The sequence below is a fragment of the Accipiter gentilis genome, chromosome 12 (genome assembly GCF_929443795.1).
Source record: "Accipiter gentilis chromosome 12, bAccGen1.1, whole genome shotgun sequence".
Classification (NCBI taxonomy): Eukaryota; Metazoa; Chordata; class Aves; order Accipitriformes; family Accipitridae; genus Astur; species Astur gentilis.
Window position 1 is genome coordinate 30,630,511 of NC_064891.1, and position 27,370 is coordinate 30,657,880.

Sequence of the window (27,370 nt, forward strand, 5' to 3'; positions counted from 1 at the left end):
ACGCTATTTTCGTGACCAGAAAAATTCCTTGGTTCGCATCACGGTGCAATTCATCTATTTCAGGATAAGTTAAGGTAGGGCTATCTAGCTAATGATAGGGTCTATCATAGTACCATGTAGACACCTAGTCTTGTCAAGCCTGTTCTTTAAACCCCTGCCTAATTGGGCTAGACAGTTTGTACCACACGGTAATTGTTCATACACTTCCAGTGAGATGACAACTAAGAAGAGAGCTGTACTTTTCAGCAACTATAAATCACAGCAGGTAGAGGGGAGTGAGTAGAGAATACCAAGTACATTCCTCACCCCTCCAGTGCAGCATTGTATGTAAGCTGAGCTCCTAGTATCGGGCTCATGGGCAATAAAGAGCTAACTGCAACACGATTCAGCAAGGAGCAAAAGGCCATGCTCAACTTCAAGTATCTGGTTAGGACCTCGTGGCTTCCATAAGGCTCAGGCAGGAGCTCTCATAGTTCTGTAAATGCCCGGCTGAACTCAGGCCGAGCAAATGCAAATGTCAAAAACAGGTCTGAGAAATACATCTCAGGGATGACCTTAACTTCAACCTTGCGCCCTCTCTTGTTTACCAGGAAAACACATACAGCACAAGGAGCAAAAATCTGCCACTTAAAATATCACCCAGAACAAATCCTGCTATCTCCAGACAAGGTCTAGCTAGGCAAAGCAGCGCTTTCATGGCAGTGGTCTAGAGTGGACCCTGTATTTCCTTGCCTCTAGCCATAACCACTGCAGACCACTTTCCTGGAGCAAAGAAAATAAAATAGTTCCCCTTGGCCTGGGATCAAAACACGCATCAAACGCAAGATGCTGCCACCTCCTGACTCAGTCGGGGACTGACCTAGAAACCCCACAAAGCTGTCCCGAATTGCAGCTGGAGTGCTTCTAAACACCACGCACTGCTACCAAAAGGGGTCAGTCGCCTTTCATCCTGCCTCTTGAAAAGCCATTTCAACTCACGTTCTGGAAAGTTATCCGGGAAAGAAAAATGAAACTGTTTTCTTTCAGATTAACAGTTTAAAGCAGGTCAGAGATGACCATGAGAACTGGGGGCAGCACAACTGAAAGCAAGGGCCAGGACAGATAGAAAGAAGAGAGGGTCACCACATCCTGCAGCAGCGATGCCCTGACTGCCTCCGCTGTACCACCTAACCCTACCTTAGGGGATTTGCAAAGGCAAGTGATGGAAAAACGCTCTACTCTGGAAAGTGGAAGTGCTCAAACAAGGGAACATTGCAGCAATGATTGTGAAATGCAGATTCTTCGGGTCTCTCCGCAAAACCAGAATCAATGGGACCACCCAGCAAACTCGGCTTTGTCCTAACTCCCTTGTCACTGAAGTGACTAATCCAGCTCTCCAGGGTCAGTCTGCCTCACACTTCCAAAAGCACTTCCAAAAGCATTTTTCAGGTTTTATTTATTTATTCAGAAAAACCTCACCCTCCTTGAAACCCAGCACAAACAAAATAGATACCACCCTTAATGCTATCAGTGTGAGAATCACATTACCTAAGGGGAGAAGGGGGAAGAAGAAGCCTGAGGGAAAGAAAACAGGCAGGGAGCCCAAACAGGAACAACGATGGGAAAATGCAGCCAAACCCGTATCTTCTGGGAGACAGTGGAAAAACTTGTTGGCTTCCAAGAACTTACGTTTCCCCCCTTTTTTTCTCCCTCCTCCATCTTATTAACTTACTAATTAAAAACATATTTTTGAGTAATACCCATAGGGAGTTTCCTGTTTACACAGCATAACTCCATGAGCCAATAAACTCAGCAGCCTGAAGTACCTGGCCTTGACACACACTCAGTCCAGAATACAGTAATTACCTTGTAAACAGGAAGCACGCTAGGCGCAGGAACAAAAGGCACGCAGAAGTTATACTGCTGCACTAGCACCTCCTGCAGCTTAAAGGGCAAATCAGAAAGTAAATCAAATACAAGTTAACACTTGATGGCTATCTACACCAACCAGCGTTTGCCAGCACTCTCTGTAGCTTTCTTCAAAAATCACAATTATTTTTTTAAACTGTAAACATCTTCCATGGGCTGACGTAGCCAAAATACTTTCAGGCCTCACAGGGTAGCTTTAGAAAGTTTAGAAAGGCTTTTAGGCATAAGCAGATTACAGCAAGATAGAGGAAATCTTTGTTATAACTTACACCTTATTGTTGCAGGACTGTAAGCAGGTGACAAGGGTTATTGTGCATACATTCTAAAAGGTATTAGGCTTTATGGGAATCACGCACATGGTAACACCAGCCGAATGTATAGGTGTATCAGTAGCGACTTACATACCAGGATGCAGCTACATGAATGGCTCCCTGCTGACTTGCCTTTTGAGAAGACCAGGAGCAGTAACGAGTCTTATCCTGTCCTGGTTTCAGCTGGGACAGAGTTAATTTTCTTCCTAGTAGCTGGTATAGTTTTGGGTTCAGTAGGAGAAGAACGTTGATAACACACTGATGTTTTCAGTTGTTGCCAAGTAGTGTTTAGACTAAGTCAAGAATTCTTCAGGTTCTCATGCCCAGCCAGCAAGAAGGCTGGAGGGGCACAAGGAGTTGGGAGGGGACACAGCCAGGACAGCTGACCCAAACTGGCCGACGGGGTATTCCAGACCATGGGACATCATATCCAGTATATAAACTGAGGAGAGTTGGCCTGGGGGGGAAATCACTGCTCAGGAACTAACTGGGCATTGGTCAGCAAGTGGTGAGCAATTGCATTGTGTATCACTTGTTTTGTATATTCCAATCCTTTTATTATTATTATTATTGTCATTATTATTTTCTTCCTTTCCCTTCTATTAAACTGTTCTTATCTCAACCCACGAGTTTTACTCCCCATCCCCCCCTAATTCTCTCCCCCATTCCGCTGGATGACAGGGTAGTGAGTAACCAGCTGCATGGTGCTTAGTTACGGAATGGGTTTAAACCACAACATCCTCCAACATGGAAAACAAATTCTGAATCAGTGGATTTTGCATTTTAATGTCACTTAGATAAGCTAACCTATTTTACAAAAGCAAGATCCCCACTTCATCTTGTTTCTCCACAGTTCCAAATTATACAGGCTGCAACAGGACTACAAAGAAATAATTTTCAAAAGTATACCTCTTGAGCAGTCAGCAACCATCCCCACTCGGTCTCTTGACAGACAGCAGAAGGCCTGGACATAAATGCAGGGCCAAATCTCGTCTCTAACACAAGATACAATTATTCTCAGTCACCCTAGTCACTCCCCAACAGTGGCCCATCTCTAATATGCAGTCTTCAGAGAATGCCTATCAGCAGTCACTTGCACAAAACCCATGGACAAATGGGCTAACACCAAGATGTTAAAGACCATTTTAAGGGCAGAACTTTCAAGCAGCTGTTGTAATCTGGTTCTGAAAGGCATTCTGCAGACACCAAGGGAATTCTTCAACATTCCTTTTAAAACAGGTTTGGGCAAAGCAATTATGTGTCTCCTAAAATAAAAGTGTATCTATCAAATCTCTGCCACAGCAAGCACTAAAAGGAAATCGCTACAAAGGTTAGCACCCTTTGCCCCTCCCCTCCTTTCCATTGGGATTTGCTATACTATAATCTATGTGGGAAGCCACAGCTACCAGCTGCTTTGCTGTACTAAGGAGTCTCTCTCACCCTGTAATTCTTGAACAAGTGGCCATCAGTAACAGAAGAATAGTTGAGGTTGGAAGGGACCTCTGGAGATGGTTTAGTCTATCTAGACCCACTACACCCTTAAGAACAGCATCAGCAGCTATCCTCACTTGCAGACCTCCCCCCACCTCAAAAAAACCCAGCCATACTAGAGCAAAGGTGCTAGACTCACACTACCAATTTGTGCCACATGAAAGGCATGAAACCCACCAAAAAAGACCACACTTGGCTTTAAAGCACAGCCTTCTCCAAGGCTGTCTTGGTGCACCTGCACATTCAAAGAGAAGTACAGAAACCAACATAAACTGCAGCTCCGTTTAAGTGTCCTTCCATTTAACTCATGTTAATGACACCATCTAGTGGATTACATGCAGATAGAGAATTATTATTTTTTTTATCAGTAACAAAACACACAGTAAAGTAACACCACAGGGTAATTTCTAGTAAGATTAGAGAATGCAGGCATTGCTTATAACTAATGCATGCTTATAACTAACGCATGCTAAATAAACTTCTTGTGTGCATGCCTGTTGCTGAAAGGTCACTCCACAAACAGCTTATCCAATTGATGCGATAGGAATGCAAGACACAAGAATTGCTTCAGTCTTTGACTACAGAATCAAGAGGTTAAGTGCCAGTAAAACTACTAGTGCCAAGTCCTGCATATTTAACAAAATAAAACTCCAGAGAATGGATAAAGACTCATAGGATGAGCAAATGTTGAATCAGTTGTAGCACTGCAGCAATAATAACCTTCAATCAGATCAAGAAGCCAATACAAAGTTGGAGAACAGGTATCTTTATTTCTTTCTATAAGCTTCACAATCACCTTGTAATTTTTACCTCTTCACATAATTCCAACTTCTATCATCTCTCTGCAGAAATATTTCAGTTCTTCAGGGGATGCTTTTATCTCTTTTCAGGCTTTGCTTTCAGTTTCAAAGCGAGATGCACAATACCAACCTGAGTTATAAAGTGTCTTTTGCAGGCCAGCCTTCATCACTGGAAAAGTGCTTCCTCAAGCTAACCAGCAACTACTGTGCTGACCAGACATTTTTACTAGCCTGCCCACTCTGTGAGCGCAGGCACACACACTGAATATCATGAGTGAAGCATCCTGGCACGGCATTGTTCTGGAGGGAGGAATTCGAGGCATTGAGTTGACTGACTGCACCCATCAGGCTACTCTAGCCATTATCTGCAGCCTTAAAACAAAAATCATCATTTAGCCTACAGCATTAATCACCTTGCTATGTATCTATACCAGTTAAAAAGAAAAAAGAAAAAAAAAAAAAAAAAAAAGGCAGGTAGAGCTTTTGTAACAGTAGCATGCCAGCTAACAGTATTTAAAATACCACAGTGGACAAAACAAGCTCTTAACTTGATAATTGCATGTTACACACAGCCATAATAAACTACTGAAGGCCACTCAAGTGGCCAGGCCTCTTCACAAGCTACCTGAAAGGGTAACTATGATGAAGTGATTAAGTTTTCATCTAGGTTATGGTAGGAAAGCAGCATGCCCTAAGCCCAAATTTCTTTAAATATAGTTTGGATTGACAAAGCACACTTGTTTCATATTTGAACAGATACATTACAAAACAAGCTAAACACCACCAGGAAGAAAAAAAAAAAACAAAACCAAAAAACAAACCACGTTGCTTGAGAAAAAAAAAAACAAAACCAAAACAGCCAAAGGAAACGTGGGGAACAGTGATACCTAACGCTGGCAAAGGCCACGGTTACTTTACCCCACTCAAGACCCAAGGCAAAGCTCCAACACCTCACAGAGCTGTCACAACAGCACAGGAACACCGAGAGATGCGGCCTTCCTCTCAGCTTCCCCCGCTTTCAGAGGGCAGAAACCTCCTTCCTTCCTTCCCTACAGCTCTCAGGGCCGCGGTCTAAAGCGAACCTGCCACGCAGCAACACCGAACACCAACCACCTACACCGCCAACAGACAAAAACGGAGACCAAGGCCTCCACCACCACCGCCGCCGCCACCTCCTCCTTCTCCTCACAGCGGGACCACTTCACCCGCGCGCCCTCGCCCCGCCCCGCCCCGCCTTCCACCGCGCATGCGCCGCCCACCGTGTGTCCGCCCCCTCCGCCCGCGGCGCCCTGCGACGCGCGGAGCGTAAACAAAGCGGTGCATTCTGGGAAGAGGGAATCGTTACGTGCAGGAAGAGGGAGCCTCCATCTTAGGTGCTCGACGCGTCGCGGCGGCGGCGGCGGGATGGCGGCTGATAGCCGGGAGGAAAAAGGTATCCGGTGCTAGGGGTAGGGGTGATGGCTAGGCCACGGGGAAGGGGGGGTGGCTCGGGTGGGGGGACCGCCCCCTCCCCAGCCACCCCCCCTCCCCGGGGCCTGCTTGGTTACTGGTGCTGGGCCTTCACTCTGGGAGACGTCCGTGAGGGGAGCGGAGGGGCGGCGGGACCGGGAGGCCCTCTTCGAGGGCGATTTTCGTAGTCTTTAGACGCGGTCTGTGAGGAAGCGGTCCCTGTTGTGCGCTGGGGTGCTGGAGGTGATCGGGCCGTCGTGCCGTAATGTGGTACCACGGCGGTAGTGGGCTCAGGGCAAGGTGACTTGAGCAGCGGGAACAGGAATAAGTTCGTGGGCCGTAAGTTTAACATTCTTGGCAGTGGGTTACTACTGGTTATTTTCTCGCAGAAAATACCTGCTTATGTTTATTTCTGCTTTGATCCCTAGCCGTATTTTTTTGCAGGATTTTGTGCCGAGGGACCTAGTTACTTTAGCAAGCAGCAGCTGAGTTGGAGTATTATTTTGGTGATTTTTGCTCGGCTTTTTGCAGTCAATTATGCTTTCTAGGCCCTGTGGGTAAATAAGTTTGCATTAAAGGAATTGAACGTTTCCAGGGTAACGTATATTCACAACTCATAACTGCTTGTCACTGTACACAAAAGCTGAAGTGATCCGCATGTTGTCTGTGAGGTTATATGAGTCAGTCATCACAAAATAATCCAGTTAAGTAGTAAAAACAAAGTTTAGATATAGAAGATTGCTGTTTGGTGGTTAGCGCAGATTGTAGTAGTATTACAAAAAAGGTAAAGGATCACTGTGGTGTTGTAGTTTGGTTTACGTTGTTTTGGATTTGTATGGTATATATTTCATGTAAAGTTTTTTGCAGGATAGATGTCCATAAAATGTTTTTGTCAGAGTGGTGAAAGTTTGCTGTCTCTAATATTTATTGTGAAATTAGATCACATGGAAAATTCCCACTAGATTTTGTTAGAACTGAGAAGTAAAATTATTTCTGGTGCTTGATTCTTAACAGTATTATTGTAAGACTGGTGGGGTAGGATATGATCAGGTTGTGTTAAAACAGATGTGAGCTGCCACCATTGATGAACAGTGAAATTGAAATGTTTACTGTTGTCATCTCTAAATTTCTACTCATATAATCATTTATCCAGATGAGTTTGAATTTTTTTTTTCTGGGGGGCACGTTTGGGGTTTTTTTTAATCACTGACAGTGGTCAAGTCATGCGTAGCAGACAAGAAATGTTTTTATGTGTTGTATATTAATTTTGGTTTAATTTTCTGTCCTGTGAAAGGGATGATTCTGACTGAATAGCAGGTGTTCATGCACTTTTGTTTGTAACTGAACTTATTTCTACTGTAAATGCGACATTATTTTTATTCTCCTTTTGGAAGAGAAATGCTGTTTTACTGCTTTAAAAAGTGGAAATAAATCTCGGATATCCTTTTAGTTTGAAATCACCTGGTCTTATCTCCTCTGTTTGCCAAATCAGATTTTTACTTGGACCCTTCCTTGAATAGATCTTAACGCTCATGGCCAGCAGAGGAAAAATGGCCTCCCCAGGTTACTTTCCTGCTGTTTCAGGTGAGTTAAATTTGTTCATGGAAGGATCCAACACACCCCAGAGTCAACAAAAGATGAGTTGCAGGAGAGCCCAGTTGGGAGTGTCTGTAACGAAAAGGACTCATTTGGACCTTCCCCCTTCAGCAGTGATGAACTGTAAGAAATCTGTCCTCTACGGTTTTTCTGTTTCTTTTTTTTGTGCTTTTCCTGATGCTTATCTTGAATTGTCTGAGATAATTTAGCTCATCAAGTTGAACACCAACAGTGACAGTTCAGTGAGTGGAATCATCCTGTGGAAGTCAGTTGAGCATTATTCCCGATGCAAGTGAGAGATGGGAACTCTGTGTTCAGGTTACCCTTTTTGCATCACCAGGCTGCTATATAAATTGAGAAATTTATTTTTAAATAAATCAGGTAGATGTATCTGCAGAAGCGGGACAGGGAGGGAACTCATCCTGCTACTGTCTTTTACATAGTTGTTTCATGTTCCAGCTGTAAACCAGGCCCACCTAACCCAGAAGGGATTTATCAGAAAGTATGTGTCAGACTTGCTTATTCCATTAAATTTTCCTTATCATTTATTTCTGAACCAGCTAATATGTGAGTCTTAGCACCTCTGAATGCTGCTGCAGTAGCTAAGTTCAATGTAGTTTACTCAAGTATTGTAGCCTCACCAAAAGGGAAACAGCTACGGTTTAACATGTGTGATCTGAGATGGGGGATATGTTTAGTATTCTAATCCTAATGCACCTCTTTTTCATTAGTCTCCAGTAAAAATATCTTGTGCTCTGAACTTGCCTAGTCTTCTGTGGGGAAGCAGAGTGTAAGCCAGGAAATTGTAGCCCAGGTTTAGCAGTTGCACAGCCATGAATCTGACTGTTATGTATCTCATCAGTATCAGCAAGAATATTTGCTGTGGATATGTAGGTATCTACAAACATGAAGGCCTGTTCCCAAGAGAATTACAGTGCAGCTCAGTGTTATATTTAAATGCCCTCTAACTGTAAACTGCCAGGGAAAGGCTTGATCCACCTCTCTCTGCACTGCTTTGTTTGCATCAGCTACAGCAATTGTGCAGTTCAGGGACCACTTTTGCATTCCTCTACCACAGGAAACGTGGAGAAATGCCAGCAGAAAAGCTAGCACACATGCTGACTTCAGATTCAGTAGTGTATAGTAGAAATCCAATTACAATACTAACTTTTTTTCTGGTGTGAATTGTGTCTTTTTTTAATACCAAGATGTAAAACTTCTCTTGTGGTGCAGCTTCAAGATTTAGAGATAGACAAGTTGCCAAACTCTGGAGGACTTTGTTTGCTGCCTTACCCCAATTTCGTCCAGTACAGGAGTCTTTACCTGCTACTTTATAATGTTGTACAATGTGTCTTCTACATATACTGTCAACTAGCTGAATCCTTGGAGTTTGCTCTGCTTTCCTTTTCCTGAACACAGAAAATAGAATCAATCATAGTAATATAAAGTGGAAAGAGCTAAGAATTCCGGAGTTTAGGAGAAGAAATATGAGGTTCCAAAATTAATACCTTTTCTGTTATTTTTTGCTTTGCATGCTTAGGCTTACTTCACTCTTACTTTTTAAAGTGCTTGGAATACAGATCTGCAGTCTTAAAGATGGTGAATCCTTCTTCTGCCAGAATCGCTATATATCCCCTTTGGTTTCAGGCAAAGTGAAACAGTCAGAAACAGTGACGCATTCTAAAAGCTGTGTAACCAAGGGTGGTCATTTACTCCTTCTAGCATGAATTTTCTTAAACTTTTGCCCTTTTAATCAAGGTGAATTAGTTGTAACTTCCCCCCCCGTCCCCCCCAAGCAGCTCAGAATTAATTATGCAGCAAATAAGTACTACTTTCCCCTTCTTCACTGGGGTGACCTAGCTTATGTTCTTGTTGTTAACTTGCCCTGTTACGATTTTTCTACTTGTAGGTGAACCACAAAACTCGCCCTCCAAACACAGCAATGACAACAGAAATAGCACAGCAGGAGGGAGGATGATTTCAGGTGCAAGTTCTTCAGGATTTTGAGGAGAGACATTACTCCTCTTTGCTTATGGCACTCAGACTATCTCCTAGTCTCCTTTTTCTCAAATTTTGTACAGGCTCTTTTGTTAAGCTTTCATTTGTAGGTCAGCCGATTTGGACGTTATTCAGAGGCCTAAATGTATTCTGTGGTGTATTTTAATTCTTTTACTGGCTTTGCTTGATCCTTCCAGCTGAAATTGTAGAAATAAATCAAGATGATGTTAATTTTTGCCTTGCAGCAGATATGTAACCCTAAAGGAAATGTTTGGGTTTGTAAATACTAGTTCTGCTGTAGTTTACATATCTGGACTCTTTATAGTTGTTTTTAACTTTTTGTTTGTTTGTTTTCAGATGGTGAACTGAATGTTCTGGATGACATTTTGACTGATGCTCCTGACCAAGATGATGAGTTGTATAACCCTGACAGCGAGCAAGATAAAAGTGAGAAAAAGGGTAGGTGACTTTGGTAGTGGATGTCCTGCGGAACATAAATGGTAAAAAACGTCTTTCTTATTAGGGTTAAAGTCTTTGAAGCAGTGGTTCTTACAGCCTGGTTCAAAGAGTGAAAGAGTTCCGAAAGTCTTTATTTCGTGGACACCTGCTTTTTCATCTGAACTTCCAAGCAAACTGTTAACTAGGCTTCCTTTTATCTCAAAATCAATTGCTGTGTCTGGCTTGTTGCGAATTCATTTGCTGTTGGAAAATGACCATCTTTTTTTTGTTCCATAAAGTGAAATGCAAATGGAGCAAGGGGGTCCCAAAGTCTGGTCCCAGCTCAGTTCTTGATTTGGCTTTAGGCCAATCCTGTAAGCATTTAATTCAGCATTCCCATATATAAAATTATGAAAACACCTATCAAGGCCCAAATTATTGATCTTTAGAAGTAAAATATATGTTTCGGAACATGAGCTGTTCCTAGCAAGCAGTTCTGAGTGTTGTTGCAAAGCCTACAACTGGAATATGCTACCTATGACTGCAACAGGGGAATTACCTAAAGTAGAAACCTCTGCACAGTTTTTGGTTTGATACACAAATTAACATTGAACTTGGTATCTCTTTCTATTTAAGGATCAAAAAGAAAAACTGACAGGATGGAAAACGCTGAAAGCAAGAGACAAAAACCTTCTGTGCATTCATCGAGGCAGATGATGCCAAAGCCTCCTAGTTCATCAGTTAGCAATAACAAGAGAATAGTGAGTACAAAAGGAAAACCAGTATCAGAATACAAGAATGAGGAGTATCAGAGGTCGGATAGAAACAAGCGCCCAGATGGTGATCGAAAGACACGCATGTCCAGCAGTTCCAGGGAACCTTATAAAGGACAACCAGAAAAAACTTGCATGAGGAAGAGGGATATTGACAGAAGGGCAAAGTCTTCTACACCAGATGGCTCAGAGGTATTAAATATTCTTGCTGCCTTATAAATAAAGCAATTATATGAGACTTTTATAAGGCACATTCTTAGGACTGTGTGTGCATCCTGACAATGTTATATGACTGCTGATTCACTTTTTCTTTAAACATCAGAGAATCAGGCATGATGTGGATAGAAGACCAAGCAGATCCAGCCATTCTTCTAAAGAAGAGGTGAACTCTGAGGAATATTGTTCAGATCATGAGACTGGCAGTAGTGGTTCCTCTGAACAAGGGAATACAGAGAATGAGGAGGAAGGAATGGAAGAAGAGGAAGATGATGAAGGAGAGGAGGATGAAGAGGTAGATGAAGATGGGGAGGAGGATGAAGAAGAGTATGAACAAGATGAGAGAGATCAGAAGGAAGGAAATGATTATGACACACGAAGTGAAGCCAGTGATTCTGATTCTGAATCCGCCTCTTTCACAGATGGGTCAGTCAGATCTGGGTCTGGTTCAGATGCATCAGGTAGGTACCATCTAGCATGCTAATCTGCAATACCTTGCCATTTAAAGTTTAGCTGCTTTTAAAAATAACCACTCCCTGACTATGTCAAAAGTAAGCCTTAGTAGCACAAGTCAATGTGTTAATTATGAAATACCATAGGCAAGGAAAAAATTTACTGAAAAGTGATATCTCCTGACACCAAAACTTGTGAATATCAGGCTTACCATGCTGAGGATTCATACTGTTCTTGATTGCTTTGGCCTTGCTGTTCAATGCTTTGAAATGTTAGAATTCGTATTTTCTTAAGTATCTAATGGCTTAGTTTCCCATATGATTCATTTTAAGTTGGTGTTGAGCTGTTCTGTATTCATCTAGATGAGTGAACAAGTAGACCAGTGTAGTAAAAGCACCATCTCCCCAGGAAAGGATAGTTGAATCTCAAATAGTGGCTGCCTTCAGCATAGGAAATCTAAAACTAAGTTGAAATGATTAGCTATTAGGGCTAACTTAGGAAGAGAGAAATGTTTTAAGCAGAAACGAGAAACACATGCTTTGCAGTTGTGTATTATAACTGGTCCTGACTTACAGACGTGAAGTATTAATGACGTAAATACTTCTGGGTTTGGCTGTTTGTTGGTTTGTTGTTTTTTGGTTTGTTTTGTTTTGTTTTTAAGAAAGTGGCTTGCAATCCTGTTAAGATTCTTCTTGTGCATCTTCCTTGTCTGAAGGTTCCATAGGTGGTCATCCTGCTTAACATAATGCCTTTTTTGGTTCAGCTCTGCTGTTTGGAATTAGAGAACAGAAAGGCATAACCTAAAGACAAGTGAAGCTGTAATAACTGTTCTAAAAAGCTCCACAGTATAACATAACACTTCTAAGAGTGGAAATAATTGCCTGTGTGCCACAGTGTTTTGTTTTCCTACTTCTTGCCATTTTGTTGAGCTCTGAGCAAATGAGCCCATATCAGTATCGCAACACCATTTGTGCTCTGTGTTGCAAATTTAGCTGAAGAGCTAAACCACCCTTACTAAAACACCTAGGAGATAAATTGTGTCTCTAAACCTTGCACAGAATTACTAATTTTGTGGCATTTGGCTTCCTTTTATGAATGAAAAGCTTGAGTAATTAGCATTTACTTCTTTTGTGCACGATAGTTTTGGGGCAGCAACCGCAGTTTTCACATGCAGGCCAAATGCTAACTTCGCTATTACAGATGTTATTTTCCTGTCTCAGCACTTTTTATCTCAATTTTGCCTGCCACTTGATGTTTAAATTACTGCTTTTATTTGTTATGGGGTTTTTTTAGATGAAAAAAAGAAGGAGAGGAAGCGAGCTAGAGGTATCTCTCCGATTGTTTTTGACAGAAGTGGAAGTTCTGCATCAGAATCGTATGCAGGTATTATTTCCTTTCATTGCTTGTCATCCTGACTTGCATCAAATCTTAATGTGTAATCTAAAATAAATGTAACTGGCTGTAGAGATTTATGGGGTACGTAGCTTTGTATAATTTGGTATTGACTTCTGGCATGTTGTGTGTGGATACCTTTGGGGGGATGTAGGCTTTCTTATTACTTTAATGCTATTCTGTTGCTTAAGTGGAATTTTCACTTTTTTTTTTAAACTTGGAAGATGATGATTCAGTGACTAGTTTTCTGAGTAGGAAATTGTTCAAATACTATTTAAAAAAAAAACAAACCCAAACCAAACAACCCAAAACCAAACCAAAACAAAAAAACCAAAACAAAACACTCGTGCACATTGAATAGTATTTTTTGTGTGTGTGGGTGCGCGCCAGAAAGCATAATTTGTCATGAATGAAAATTGTATGTGACAAGGCTGTAGAAATTGTATATTATCTCTATTAAGGCTCAATCTGAACAAATGTACTTTGGCTAAACACAGGTTCAGAAAAGAAGCATGAGAAATTATCATCTTCCGTTCGTGCTGTCCAAAAAGGTATCATTTAAATTTGAATTTTTAATGCATGCCCCATAGCAAGCCATTGTCTCTGTTCATTAAATTACCTGTAATTAGTAATGTTCCGATATAAATCAGTTTGAGCGCATAATTGTTCTGAGCATAACAAGTGAGTCTTGAGCTACTTTTGCATATGTTCAGAGCGATACACAAAAAGTTCAGTCACTTTGCTCCTTGCAGAGGCAGCAAAGCAAAAAAATAAAGTGCTTACATCTGAAAAGAGGAACATTTCAGCATTCTCTGTTGAATGACTCGTGCTGATACAAATGTTACCCAGTATTTATCTAAAGTTTCTTAAGCAAGGAAATAAGTCCTGTATATAAGTCCTGTATATCGGAACATCACTGAATCATGCTGATTTTATTTTATTTTTTCTCTACCTGAATATCTGAGTTTTAGTTTTGATTTGGTTTCCCCTGGCATTTTGTGCTCTACAGCTTAGACTTCAAGTTTCAAGTTGGGTGGTTGACTGTGATAATACATAGGTAGGAACTGGGTGGGATACAGTGTATTTTGAAGGAAACAAACAACTATCTACACGCAAAGCAATGTTTTTGACAACTGTAAACATTTACAGTTCAGCTTATTTGACACTTTGTTTTTTCAGACCAAACAAGTAAACTTAAATACATTCTCCAAGATGCAAGATTCTTTCTCATCAAGAGTAATAACCATGAAAACGTATCACTTGCTAAAGCAAAGGTATGTTGAATTTTCTTCAAACTGATCACTTTTTCTGTTTTCAAACACACCCACCTTACTATAGTAAAGCATATGAATAGATGCATTCTTTTCTCCATCACTCAGATCTTCGTAAAGGCAATGATGAAAGCTGCTGTTCCTTGATTCTTCAAGTGTAGCTATTCATCTTCCACTGTAACCTAGAAAAGTTTCTAGACCATCAGGCATTTGTCTTGATAAGAGTAGGGTTAAAAAGGAGCCTCAAGGTCTGTTTGATAATGTCCTAAGCCAACCTCTATTGGGAATACTGTGATGGTATTTTCTCCCTTTCATTAGCACCTTTGTTCATATCGCTGTATTGTGAGGAGGTTAAGAAGGTTGGTTTGGCTTTCCTCTAATACTATAAAAGTAATTTTTTTTTTCATTTGATTCAGGGATCTGAAGCTTTATTGCAGAAATGTATGCCTAGTAGTGCTGGTGTAAGGGAGTTCTTTGGGAGGGATTCCAGTGCACTGGACTTCAGCTACTGAGGAATGGCACTAGGCCACTGGTGGTTTTGTATTTGCATGTGTTATTTGGAACAGCTTGTAGAGAGAATAACTGATTTGCTGTTGTACAATATACATGGAGTAGGTGATTCTATTAATGAAGATTTTCTAAAATAGAATAGCATTAAAACAATTACATGAATCTTAAAAATCCTGGATAGGTTTGGCTCCCCCGCCCCCAGCTTTGGGTGTGATCTGTGCAGCGAACACCATTCTAACTGGTGATTGCTTTAGCTCTTTAGAGGAGTATATCCTTTCTGTGCCTCATCCATACTTGGGGCTGCAGCAGTATACTTGTTCCTGAAGTTCTTGGAGTGGATGCTTTGTCTCTCAGTGTATAGGCGTCAGTGCTTTGCCACTGCACTTTCACGAAACTGGCTTTTGTGATGCCAATGTAATAAGTTCCAGTTCACAACAGGGCTTCACAAGCAGCCTAAAGCAATACACATCTGATTGAAAGCTAGTAAAAAAACCCAAGTAGTTCTCTGGTGACTCTAATGAATTGTCTGAGTCAGGCAAGCACTAATCTGAGCACAGAGTAGGACATGAGAACATATCTTCAATAAAAAAGGAAGGGGAGGAACATTTTCTTTGGTAGTTCCCAGATCATATTCTGAGGCTGAATTCTGAACATATTAAACCAGCATAAGCTTCTCTGAGTTTTCCCAGAGAATGGATTGGGGAGCTGATGTTGCTGAAAAGTAATACAGCAAACTGGTATTCTGCAGCTCAGCTCAGTTGGTACCTTAAAACAAATTAGGATTTATTGTGCATGGCTATACAATGACTGGTGAAAGGGAAAAGGTAGGAATTAGTGGGTGGGGATGTGGGTGGCTGAACAAACTGTTTTAAGTTATCTCACCAATTTAAAATGTTGGTCTGGTGTCTTTGATGTTTCTGGCCTTTCACTAAAAGAGTTTTACAGTCTGCAACCTGTCCTCAACAAATCTGTCATACTGAGAAGGTTACTGAAGTCTGCCTGCCCACCTTTCAGTCTATCTGCTGCTGCTTTTTCATAATTTGTGTGTATTATATAATAAATGAACTCCCAAAGTCACTTAAAACATACATTAAAAATACTGAAGGCAAAGGTTTTCATATATCTGTCCATCATTATAATTATAATTATAGATATTCTAAATGCATCTGCAGTGTTCAAAAAGGGATTGAAAAGCCAGTGTTTTAGAAGTTTTCTTATGGGGCAGGCTAAAAATATTTTCTGAAGGAACTGAATTTAGCAATACCTCTCTCTTTCCATTATCTTCTGTCCCAGAACACTAGTTTGGTCTTGTTTTCCTCATCTGCACTATAGACTTCTATTAGCTAAATCACTTGAGATGAACTCTTACATTTTGGTGGTGGTGGGGGGGGGTTGTTCTGTTTTAGGGAGTATGGTCGACACTTCCAGTGAATGAAAAGAAGCTTAATGCTGCATTTAGATCAGCGAGGAGTGTTATTTTGATATTTTCTGTAAGAGAGAGTGGCAAATTCCAAGGTAAGGGAAAGTGAGCTATTACCAAGGTAAGTGAAAGTTTTATGTGCAGTAGCTTTTCTGTTGTGTCTTTGTTATAATTCATGTGAAATCCTTTAGGATTTGCAAGACTGTCTTCAGAGTCCCATCATGGAGGATCTCCTATACACTGGGTGCTGCCTGCAGGAATGAATGCAAAAATGTTGGGAGGTGTCTTTAAAATTGACTGGATTTGCAGGCAAGTAATTGTTCGTTTATGTTGCTGTTTAGTAACAGGGCATTACAATACCACTTATGTGTATTACTCACTCCAGTGCTGACAGAATCCTTTTGAAAATTCAATTCAACCAGAGATCTGTCCTCCAATCTCCCCAAATCCATGCCTCTATGTTACTGAGCTTGGGTCAGGTGTTACTGTACCTGACATGCACTGTAGAAAATATGGGGGTTTTTTATGTAGACAATTAATTTAGAGATTTTTAACACTTGATTGTGTTCCTTCACTGATCTATTGCACTGAAACCAGAAAACTGTATTCTGAAGTCTTTGAATAAAAACAGCTGCTCACTTGAATAGACAGCTGTGGATAAAAAGAAAAAATAAATCCTGTGAGGACAGATCTGTCTTTATCTGACTGAACAAAGAAGATGCTACTGTTCTAAAATAATGTAGGAAATAGTACAGATATTTTGCATAACGTATAGGTTGTGAGCAGTACGTTCACTGATTTAACTGAGTATGTTTTACAGAAAAGATTTTAAACCTCTCTTAGGAAAAAGAGCTGTTTCAGTCCTGTGAGGTACATTGCATGGTTGTACAAGCACTTTGGGCTGCCAGGAAGACTAAATACAGGGAAGGCGAGACTTTGAATTAGTGAAAAATCTAGGTTGGAAAGGTCCTCTGGAAGTTACTGACTCCCACCTCAAGCTCAAAGTGGTTTTTGGCTTCGTAGTTAGGTCAGGTGCTCAGGCATTTACTTCAGTAGGTACCGTGAGCTACCACCTCACGTAGAGACTGGTCAGCATATTCAGATGGTGAGATAATAAGCAAGCACGATCTTGATATTGTACAATAAGATAAAAAAACAATTCTTCAGTAGGATAAGCTGTAATGGTATGGTCTATACTAGTTAATACTGGAATAAGTCAAAGTGGAAATCTTCGGTTACTAATACTTATTATGTACTAATACATTCATTCAGAGACCTGACAGTGCAAAGGGTAACAGGATTATTTTGTGTGTAATGTCCTGCTGTATGCATTTTAAAATTTTTTTAAAAAAAAATGGAGGCAAAACTATAAATGATGCCACTTGCATGTTTAGGCGTGAATTGCCGTTCACTAAGTCTGCTCACCTGACCAATCCTTGGAACGAACATAAGCCAGTAAAGATTGGACGCGATGGACAGGTTTGTTAATTTATTTTTTTTTTCTATGACCCACATCTAGTGCTTGCTTTCAGCTTTGTATGTACAGAAGATGTGGAATCTTTTTAGATCAGTTGTTACTTGCAGTAGAGTTCTGTGACAAAGGCACTTGGCTTATTTCTAATGTTATTGCGGAAGAAGGAAACAGAAAACAATACGGTGCCAATTCTGTTGTCATCTTTGTGGATAAGCAGTGTTTGATGCTTCAAAACTATGTGATATTTTGGATTTGAAATGTAACGTGCCTTGCATTATATGGTGTGCAAACCTATATAGCATCAGTTTTTAAGAGCAAGTTCTGGTGTTTCCAGCTATGTTCTGCGTTGCATTTTTTATATATACTGTATTGCTTAGGGCATAGACTCTACCATTATAAAGTATATGCTAAGTAAATTTTAAGTGGGGTGGCTCTTTGTCTGGTCAGGCATACCAGAGTGCAGGTATGTTGCTGTCATCAAGTAGCCCAGCCTTGACTAAAATAACAGGTTCTGCTTTCTTAAGGCAAGATGGGAGTTGCATAATCCCCATACTGTATGGAAAATGTAGGCTCTGTGTGTTATTTTGCCCACAGACATGTTCAGTTTGTTGGGTGGCAGAAGTAAAGAATATTTTCGGTCTTGTTTTTCATCGTGAACTTAAAAAAAAAAAGTATTTCAGTTAACTTCGTTTCTGTTATATGGTCAAGGAAATAAATTTTTTAATGTTTTGTCCACTTCACTGTAGAGTTGCAATCTAGATGTGGGTTTCATCTTTTTTCATAAAATTGCTGTGCTGTTAGGTACTGGGCAAGCATTGCCTGATGCTTGCTCTCCCTGCTTTTCAACTCGGCTTATTTCCTGAAGTGGTTGTTGTTTATCCATTTACATTTTGTGTAACTCTGAATGGATCTCTATTCTGAGGATGTGTACACTGACCTGTTTGCATTTGCGACATCCTTTGGGAAGGCGTTCCACAGGCCTGCTAGTCACCAGGTTGAAGAAGCGCTTTTTTGGATTATTTTGCACCTGGCTCCTGCTAGCTTCATTTGATGGCCCTAAGTTCTTGTACTGGAAGGGGGAGTCAACAAGCTGATTGCTGTCCCTCTCTCCTCCAAAACAGCTCATGGTGTCGGACGTTCCCATTGTATCCATCTTGTTCCCCCATACCCCACATAATCCTCTTTTATTCTAGGCTGGAGAGACCTGACCTGCTCAGTCGTTGCATGTAGGAATTGTTGCACTCATTCAGTTATCTTTGGTGCCCTGTTTTGAAGCTTTTCCATTTCTACTGCCCCGCTGTTTTTTGAGATGCAGGGGTCAGAACTGCACCCAGCGTTTAAGGTGTGGGTGGAACATGGACTTTCAGTGTGGTATAATGACTTTCTTGTTCTGTGTTCCTTTCCTAATAATCCTGACCACACGATTTGCTTGTTTTGACTGCTGTCAAGCATTGAGCTGTATTTTCATGGACCTGTCTATCATACACTGAAGAACTCACTTTTGAGTGGTAATAGTCAACTTTGTCAGGCCATGGCTTTATATGTGAAGCTGGGATGGATTTTTTTCCTACGTGTGTCACTTTTCTCTCTGTAATAGGTGATCATTTTCTTTGTGATGAAAAACAGTCCTCTGATTTTGTAGCAAAACAGTGATGTGGCCTGTATGTCTCATGGGAAGATATGGTTGCCCCAAGTGTTGGACTATTTTATGAAAATTCTAAGTAGTGCCTAAAGAGTGAAAGGTAATGTAAGTGAATTTTGCTCTGTCTCTAGTGATACTGAAATCTCTTCGAAGTGTCTTTTTTTTTTTTCTTTTTTTTTTTTTTTTTATGTATGTTGTCAATGTATTTGGGGAGAGTTTCATTTCTTCAGTTTATAAACTACTACTGAACTTCTAACTAATTCTAGGAAATTGAGCCGGAATGCGGAACCCAACTTTGTCTTCTCTTCCCTCCTGATGAAAGTATTGACTTGTATCAAGTCATTCATAAAATGAGGCACAAGAGAAGAATGCACTCACAACCCCGATCAAGAGGACGGCCATCCCGTCGAGACCCTGTTCGGGACGTGGGAAGGTTAGAAACGTTCTTTGGACTGATAATAGGCACATGTATCAGAATAACGTGATGGAGGAATGTGATTCGTCAAAGCTTTCCCTGCGATAAAGAAGAGAGAAAATCCTCAAATCAAGCTGCATGGACAAGTTTGTGGCTTCATTGAGGATTTCACATGGTTCCCCGGTCTGTCATTTTTCAAGAGGAAAATGGGGATCTTTGCTTTTGCAGAAAAAAGCTCTTAAAGTGCTGTCTAGTTTAGACTAGATCATTTACTGAGATAATGTAACGTGTAATGCTAGATGTAGGTAAGCTTGGCTTGATTATAAGCAGGCTAGATGGAGAGAAGGAAATATTTATATGCCAAAAATGTGTTAATATCTTGTAAAAGCCTTTTCTTTCAGGTGTGTCTCTGGATAAGCCTTATCAAATATGGGACTTTTATAAGGATCACTTAGAATTTTGCAGAAGATGCCGCCTCATTTTGAGGATAAAATATTTAAGTTATTTTGATATTCAAGAGGAGCATTATTGGGACTGTTTCAAATTGTGTCACCGTGATGTGTTAACCCCATTGCCAAATATTCTCTAACATGTAACCACTGAATTCACACATCTTGCTGAGCTTCTGAAAACAGTAGGTTCTTTCCAAAAGGGATCAAGTGGCCCTTGGAGACCCGGCAACAAACCAAAAAGAATGGCTGTTGCTGTGTCTGTATATACAACCTTTCCAGATGCTGGCAGTACCTGTGGACTTAAAGTATTTTTAGAGGATCGACATGGTTATTGATCACTGCTATATGAACTTAACATCATTTTCCAGAAAAAAAGGGGGTATAACTTGTTACAGAATTGGAGAAGTCTTTGCAAAGAACTGATATTAGCCCTCCTGCCAAACACCTTTTCCCCGTGTAGCCATTTTGCATACAGACTGATGTATGGTTTGGGCTGAAACCTTTGATTAAGTTTCCTCTTTGTGGAAACATCCTGTGGTAGGTACAGATACCCAACAAGAGTCCCCATTTCCTTGAGCTTAAAAAAAGGACACTGTAACGAGTAGGTAGGAGGAAACCTGGCAGCGCCCCCATATTTTTGGCTTTAAAGGACTGAACACCAAGATGGCTTTTGAAGTTAAGCTAAGAGGTTTCCAGTGCAATAAAGTATATACAAGTGAAGGTTTTGCAATGGACTGCAAACTATACATATAACACCACCACACCTTCTCAAGCCTGCCAGGGCCTCCATTTATGTATGTGGCTTACAGCTTAAAGTCAGTAGTTGGACTACTATATGAACTGTTTCTATCATATTTTATACCGGTCGTAAATGCACTCTCAAAACTACAAGAAAGCGGTATGTTTATTCTTTACACCAGCTTTTATTTTCCTTGATCTGATTTTGCTGTAGATGCAACTGCTTTGGTTTTTGGGCTTTTTGCTCATAGTAAAGAATCTGCTTTCGTTTTAAAAAGCTTAGTAACTGGGTATGGTGGGCTTTAAAGACTGAAATTGGGAAGGGGGAGGAGAAATGACTCTATAAATGAGCTTGTTACTCAGCAAGCAAGTTGCACAGTAATTAAGCGATATAAGAAAGTGTTGATTTCTTGTCTTGTCATAAGGAATTATATTGCTGGGGGGGAAGGGAATGGATTTGTAGCTGCTTTGTGTTTAGAAACACTGTTATGTTAGCACTGGAGTCTCCCATTAATGTTTATGTACCTTGGTGGAGCAAAATTAGCAGCCAGTTTTCAGTTCTTTATTAAACGTAACAGCAACTGGAATGTAACTGTTTTATAATCAAACTTCCTCCCAGAGAGCGAAGTTCTTAAAAATAACATCTCTTCCATCAAAGAGCTGTTTTATAGAAAGGAGCCCCAATTATTTTAATTATTAGGAAGCTTAAGTGTTCTTAAATTTTCTGTAAAAGGCACCGATGCATTGCTGGTAAATTGCATAGAACAGAAGTTGTTAGAAATAGTATCACTGGCCTACCCAGTTAGAAAAACTACAGTGAAGGAAGCAATTTCACAAAGCATGTGCAGTTTTATTTATAAATGTTATGGAAATAGACCTTTTATAGAATTCTTTAGCCCATAGCTGTCAAATACAGCAATGTCCATGCCTTCTGACTGTGATTATATATTTTGCCATCTATTTTCACTGTATTTAGTTCTGTAAATTCTTTTGTTATCCAATAGGTTGTTTCAAAATGTAATGTGGAAAGTGTAATGTTAAAACTTAAGTCTGAGATTGTTTTAGACAAATTTGTTACACTTTGTTTGGTATGAAGGTACAGTTGGGTAGAGTTCCTTCCTTAACTACCAAAGCTCCTGTAGCCAGAAAGTAACAGTGGAGGGTATTTAATTGGACTGCTGTTCTTGATTATTTGAGTTCAAATTTAAAGCTGTAGAACATTTTGAAGCAGATGAAATTCAGAATGATTTAATTGAGAACCTGGGCAGCTCAAGCTATTCCTGTGAGGTATTCTGCTGTGACGAATGCTCCAAGCAACCTTGTTTAATCTTTGATATCTAATTTGTGTAGGCGTCGACCAGAAGATTATGATATTCATAACAGCAGAAAGAAACCAAGGATTGACTATCCCCCTGAGTTTCACCAAAGACCAGGTTAATATCTTACTATGAAGATTTGTGTGCACCAATTCACAAATGTTTTCTCTTTTAGCGTATCCTCATTAATTCAAAAGTAAAATACTGGTATGACTGGGATATAAAAATGGGACTTGTCCCAAGTGCTGCCTGCTGGTTTACTCCACCTCTCACAGAAGTCAGTGACACTGTTTCACTGGTTTGAGAGAAGAGCACTGAGTTAATACAGGCTGAGCCCTTTTAAGAGCTTTAGAATTGTGTACATTGTTGTGAATGATCCTCTCAAGTGCTTTGTTAATAGGGGCACAAGAATTGGTTTGACCTACTTGTCAATGCGCTAATCATCAAATTAAAATGTTTATCACAAATTTCCAACTGGGAAAGTCAGCTGAGATTGCATGACTAGCAGCCTGTTGTTTAGAGATAATGGTAGACATTTGGTTATGTTTTCAAGAGAGAGTTTTTTCACAAGCTTGACATGAGAAAGGGAGGGGGAATTTTCACTGCATTTTATAAGAGGGTCTAATGATGAGTTTGAGAAAGGAATTTTGTTCTCCAGAAAGAAATGTTTGCAGCGGTAATGCAGCAACAATACTGGTAATATTGCAGGTTTGTGTTTTTTCTTCAGAAAGCAATTATTAAGAAATTGTCACTTTTAGTCTACTGAATCTTGCTTCACTGCTATTAGAGATATGTATCTCGTTATTTCAGTAGTAGATTTCTAAATCTTTCTTAAGAACGTGCCTTTATCTGTCCAGCTTAACTGCAAAGACTGTGTTCTTCGATGCAAAAAGAGTGTTGTTGCTGCTCCCTGGGTTTCCAAGACCATTGTTTAGAGTACAGAACAAAATTTCGTAAAATATTGAAGCATTATTTTATTAGCATAAGCATGCTTGGTGTTTTGCACCATTTTACTGAGCTCTTTAAAGTTTACTTACTGGGATTTACTAAAGCTGTAAGAATTCTTTGCCCTGTGGGGCTTTTCCGGATGTTTTTTAGATTGTTTTTAATTTTCTGTGTAACAGTGTGTCCAAAACCTATTAGGCAATCAGCCTTAAGAGTTGCCCAGATGAACACATTCTACTCAATACACAGCTAGTAAGTAGTAACAGCCGTATGCTCACTGCCAAGGGACAGTACCCTTCAAATTTGTGGGCATTCCCAATTCGTTTGACTAAAATTCAAGTCTTTATTTGCACAGATAGCCCCTTGCATGTTTGTTTGTACTGTGTGCAAGTTCCTGTGGGTATATCTTTATAATTTTTTTGCCACTACATTATACTGTTTTTCTGTACTGTCTACAAGAAGTAAGTTTTTGAGAGTTATTTTGAAAGCAAGGGTAATGGCAGGTAGACGCAACTTCATAGCTGGCACAAAATGAAAGGACAGTTTGTAATGAGTATATTTTTTAAGACTGTTAACTTGAGATGGTAAATTGAATTAATACTGCTTGATGTTCGAACAGGGTATATAAAGGATCCCAGATATCCTGAAGTAGACAGGTAAGGTGTGTTCATATTATTCATTTTATGCCCTGGTAACTTGTCTGTATGGATAAATTGGATTTAGTTCTACAAATTTTTATTCCCAACAGACGATTTTCAGGAGTTCGACGAGATGTATTTTTAAATGGGGTAAGTTGGTGCATGCAGACTTTTGGGGAACTTTTTATATTCAGCTTTCTGCGCTTCCAAAGAACACTCATCACAAATGTTAATATTACTGTCTTTCATTTTAGTCCTACAATGATTACGTGAGGGAATTCCACAACATGGGACCACCACCACCATGGCAAGGAATGGTTTGTGTCTTGTTGAATTCAATTTTTCTCTGTAGAATATGGCGCTTTTTTGTTCCATATTAGAGGAGCCTAGCATATCAATGCGTGCTCAACTCTTCCCTTTTCGTAGAATGTATCTTTGCTGTAAGTATGTAAAATTTTTAGGGGAAAAAATTATTTATATAATGTATTTTGTAATTTACTTAGCTCTCAGCAGTAGTCAGCATTCTAGTAAGCAGTACAGCAGCAGGAATTTGGCTTGGTTTGAACCTACAAGGAACTGAAAGCTCTGAGGAAATAGCAGAACCCTCCTTTAACTTAGACAAGAGGGCGTGATGAAATTTTGTACTCCGCTAAGTATTCATAGTAATTGGCTTTCTCTCAAACAGCAAAGGTGTCAAAGAGGTGGACTTGCTGCAGAGGCTCATGGAACGGGCTGGCATGCTCTATTGTTGTGCAGTGGCTTGCTTTTGGCTATGGCAGTGAAGCATGCAGGAAAGTAGCAGAATGTACTGCACAACGTAATCAAAATAAGTCTTGCTGTATTGCAGCCTCCACTGAAATGCACTTTTTTCCAGTCAGATGAGCATATGTATGAGCGTACATATCTATTGCTACATACATGGCAATTAACTGATAGTTCACTTGTACAGCTGTGGTTTTGCCATCATATCAAGAAGAACAGTCATTACAACTAGTTATTTTGGTTATATTTAGTAATTCTGGCCCTGAAGGTCCTGATTTTGGTTAACTGTAATGAGTCTTTTGGCTCTAGTGTATGCTGCAAATGAGCAAAAGGCAGTGCCAGATGTAGAGGTGCTGCTATAGCCTATCATTTTTCTCAGCTGAAGCACAACTCCGGTTTGTTGTCATTGACAGAAGTGAGTGAAGTGGTCAGATGGGGAGGAAAATGGTTTTTCAAACACAGCTAAGCCTCTAGAAGCTCCCAGTTTTTTTCTCCCTTCTTCCCATCCTGAATGCTGTCCAAGTAGTCATGCTGCAATCCAGCATTGCCACCTACTTCCTTTGTGACAGCAATGCAAGTAAAGATGCTTCAGTAATAAAGGAAAGAAAGGCCTTGCTGATTGAAGAAATGGAAACAGGCAAGAGATGTCTTGTTAAAAAAAAATAATTATCTGCTAGCCTTCTGTCAAATAATTGCAGTGCAAGTTTGTTCATTTAAAACAGAAATATATTCATAAGCAATGGCACTAAAAAGACTCGTTTCTTTAAGAACTTGCTGGTTCAGACAAAATCCACGTTCCATATGCATGGATAAAAAAAAAAAACCCACCATATTTAAGTAGCAGAAGTTTTATGTACAGTATCACTTTGAGGCAGATATGGAAAGAAGGCGTGTTTGGGGTTTGTGGAGGGTGTTGGGCAAACTTCTAAAAAAGCAATGGTAAAGAAGTAGTAAAGCATGCCAACCTAATGAAAAATAGTCTGCCATTCAGTTAGGAGGCTGTGATTGAATAGATGTAGATGTCATGTTTTCCATCTGAATGAAAGTAACCTCTGCTCTTAATTCCCAGCGCTCAGCCTTGTGTGCATTCCTTTGTTTTGAAACACTCAACAAACTTACTGTAACTTTCTTGTAGCCACCATATCCAGGTATGGAGCAGCCACCACACCACCCTTACTATCAGCACCATGCACCTCCACCTCAAGCTCACCCTCCATACTCAGGACATCATCCTGTACCACATGAAGCAAGATACAGAGACAAACGAGTAGTAAGTGCCCACAGAGACAGAGGGGGAGGAGAGTCTGCAGGCCAGAGTAGGAATTTGGGGGTACAGATGTAACCTAACCTGAGATTTGTTGACTTTGATAAACTGTGTTTTTAAGACATGTATTAGTTTTCATTGGAAAGATCAGTTATTTAGACTGACTACAGACTTCCAGCATCTTCAAAAAGCCTCTCTCTCCCAGGTGATGTAGAAGTGCAAAATTCTGAGAACATACTCTTAAACTGAGGTGTGTGCTTAAAATGACTTCCAGCTGTCTAGTTCTGAAACTTTTCGTGATGAAGCCCAGTTTGAATAAGGACATGCTTGCACTCATGCATAAACAAATTATCAGCAGAAAAGTTTGTGGTTTGTAACTTTTTACAGGCACATCAAAAAACAGGGTAGATTGTTAAATAATTTCTGTTAGCTGGCTTTGAAGGCTGCTTAGCTGTCAGGTCTCTTGCTGGTATCTGACATTTGACCCTAGCTTCTGCACAGTGGAAGCACAGACATGGTGCTGCCCTGAAGATGAAAGAAGAAATTTGTGCTTATGGATGCTGGACATAATTTTTAAATTTTTTTTTTATTTAAATACTGGTCTTTCCCCAGAGTTACGACCAGCCTTACAGATAAGGGAAAGTAGGGGATTTTAATCTGGGAAAGAAAATAAACAAAGCTGTCCTTTCATCACAGCACGACTATGACATGAGAGTAGATGACTTTCTTCGTCGCACACAAGCAGTTGTCAGCGGTCGGAGAAGCAGACCTCGGGAGAGGGACCGAGAGCGGGAACGGGACCGTCCTAGAGATAACAGAAGAGACAGAGAACGTGACAGAGGTCGTGATCGGGAAAGGGAGAGAGAGAGGATTTGTGACCGGGACAGAGACAGAGGTGAAAGAGGTAGATACCGAAGATAATCTATCTGGAACCAGTGCTCACTTGAAACAAAAAAAGCTTGTATTTTTTTGTGTGTTTACAAGTAGTACATTTTATTTTCAGCTGTCTACTTAAAGTTCGTTGTGTAGAAGGATTTATAATGACCCTCTCTATTCCAAGCATGCAGTGAACTATGAACTGGAAAAACTCAAATCGGCCAAAAATAAAATGCGCAAAGCTGACACTCAACTTCGCGTTTCTATTGGAGCAGAATGGGAAACAGCTAAGAATGTAGATACTGATTAATTCTCAATAAGTGTTCATCTACTTAGTGACTTCATTCTAGGTTTTTGAATACTGATGGATAACTGCCATATTTTTTTTTTGCTTTGATGTTTTCTTCCTGTAGTTTCACATGGTTCAGTGGGAGAATGCTGCTATCAAGTATGCAAATATTGAAGTATGATTTATTTGACTGTATGGCAGTGTTGTAGCAGCCTTTTTTTTTTTTTTTTTTTTTTTTTTTTTTTTGTTCTCCCTTCCCTTTTTAAAGCCTATCTGTAAAGTCAAGTGTTTTTTCAGTCTTCAGTAATGAAAGCAATATTAAGAAGACACTATTGATACCTAATTTTTAACCTTTTTTAAAAATCTTCCCGTGTTCAGTAACATTTTGGTCAATTCTCTTGTCTAGTCTCTTTCCAAAAATGTACACATTGCTTGGAATGTTCACAACCTGCGTGTGTGGAACCAGAAAATATTGCTGTATTCTACATTGCTACCTTTTTTTTTTTTTTTTTTTATAAAAATAAATTGGTAAC

At 40.1% G+C, this 27,370-nt stretch overlaps 2 protein-coding genes across 7 annotated transcripts in view; one reads left to right on the forward strand and one right to left on the reverse strand.

Annotated features, from left to right (window-relative positions):
* LOC126044690 (transmembrane protease serine 11E-like) overlaps nucleotides 1–5,698 on the reverse strand; it is a 51,002-nt gene extending 45,304 nt beyond the window's left edge. Inside the window, exon 1 of the mRNA XM_049814758.1 lies at nucleotides 5,441–5,698. The gene's annotated coding sequence lies outside the window, so the exon portion shown is untranslated. The remainder of the gene's footprint in view (nucleotides 1–5,440) is intronic.
* Nucleotides 5,699–5,833: 135 nt separating this feature from the next.
* On the forward strand, nucleotides 5,834–27,081 carry YTHDC1 (YTH N6-methyladenosine RNA binding protein C1). 6 transcript variants are annotated; one of them, XM_049814725.1, is made up of 18 exons: nucleotides 5,834–5,942; nucleotides 7,544–7,678; nucleotides 9,911–10,012; nucleotides 10,628–10,956; nucleotides 11,087–11,441; nucleotides 12,727–12,816; nucleotides 13,323–13,376; nucleotides 14,005–14,099; nucleotides 16,013–16,121; nucleotides 16,218–16,335; nucleotides 17,421–17,505; nucleotides 19,409–19,575; nucleotides 22,098–22,180; nucleotides 23,628–23,664; nucleotides 23,757–23,796; nucleotides 23,901–23,963; nucleotides 25,544–25,678; nucleotides 26,369–27,081. In XM_049814725.1, exons 1-18 carry the CDS (start codon nucleotides 5,915–5,917, stop codon nucleotides 26,591–26,593), a joined length of 2,250 nt encoding a protein of 749 aa, XP_049670682.1. In that variant the 5' UTR covers nucleotides 5,834–5,914; the 3' UTR covers nucleotides 26,594–27,081. The 6 variants fall into 6 exon arrangements, with proteins under 6 accessions (XP_049670682.1, XP_049670683.1, XP_049670686.1 ...); XM_049814727.1 differs by lacking the exon at nucleotides 7,544–7,678 and adding an exon at nucleotides 7,452–7,543 and having other exon boundaries at nucleotides 5,855–5,942; XM_049814728.1 differs by lacking the exon at nucleotides 7,544–7,678 and adding an exon at nucleotides 7,480–7,543 and having other exon boundaries at nucleotides 5,857–5,942.
* Nucleotides 27,082–27,370: the final 289 nt, after the last annotated feature.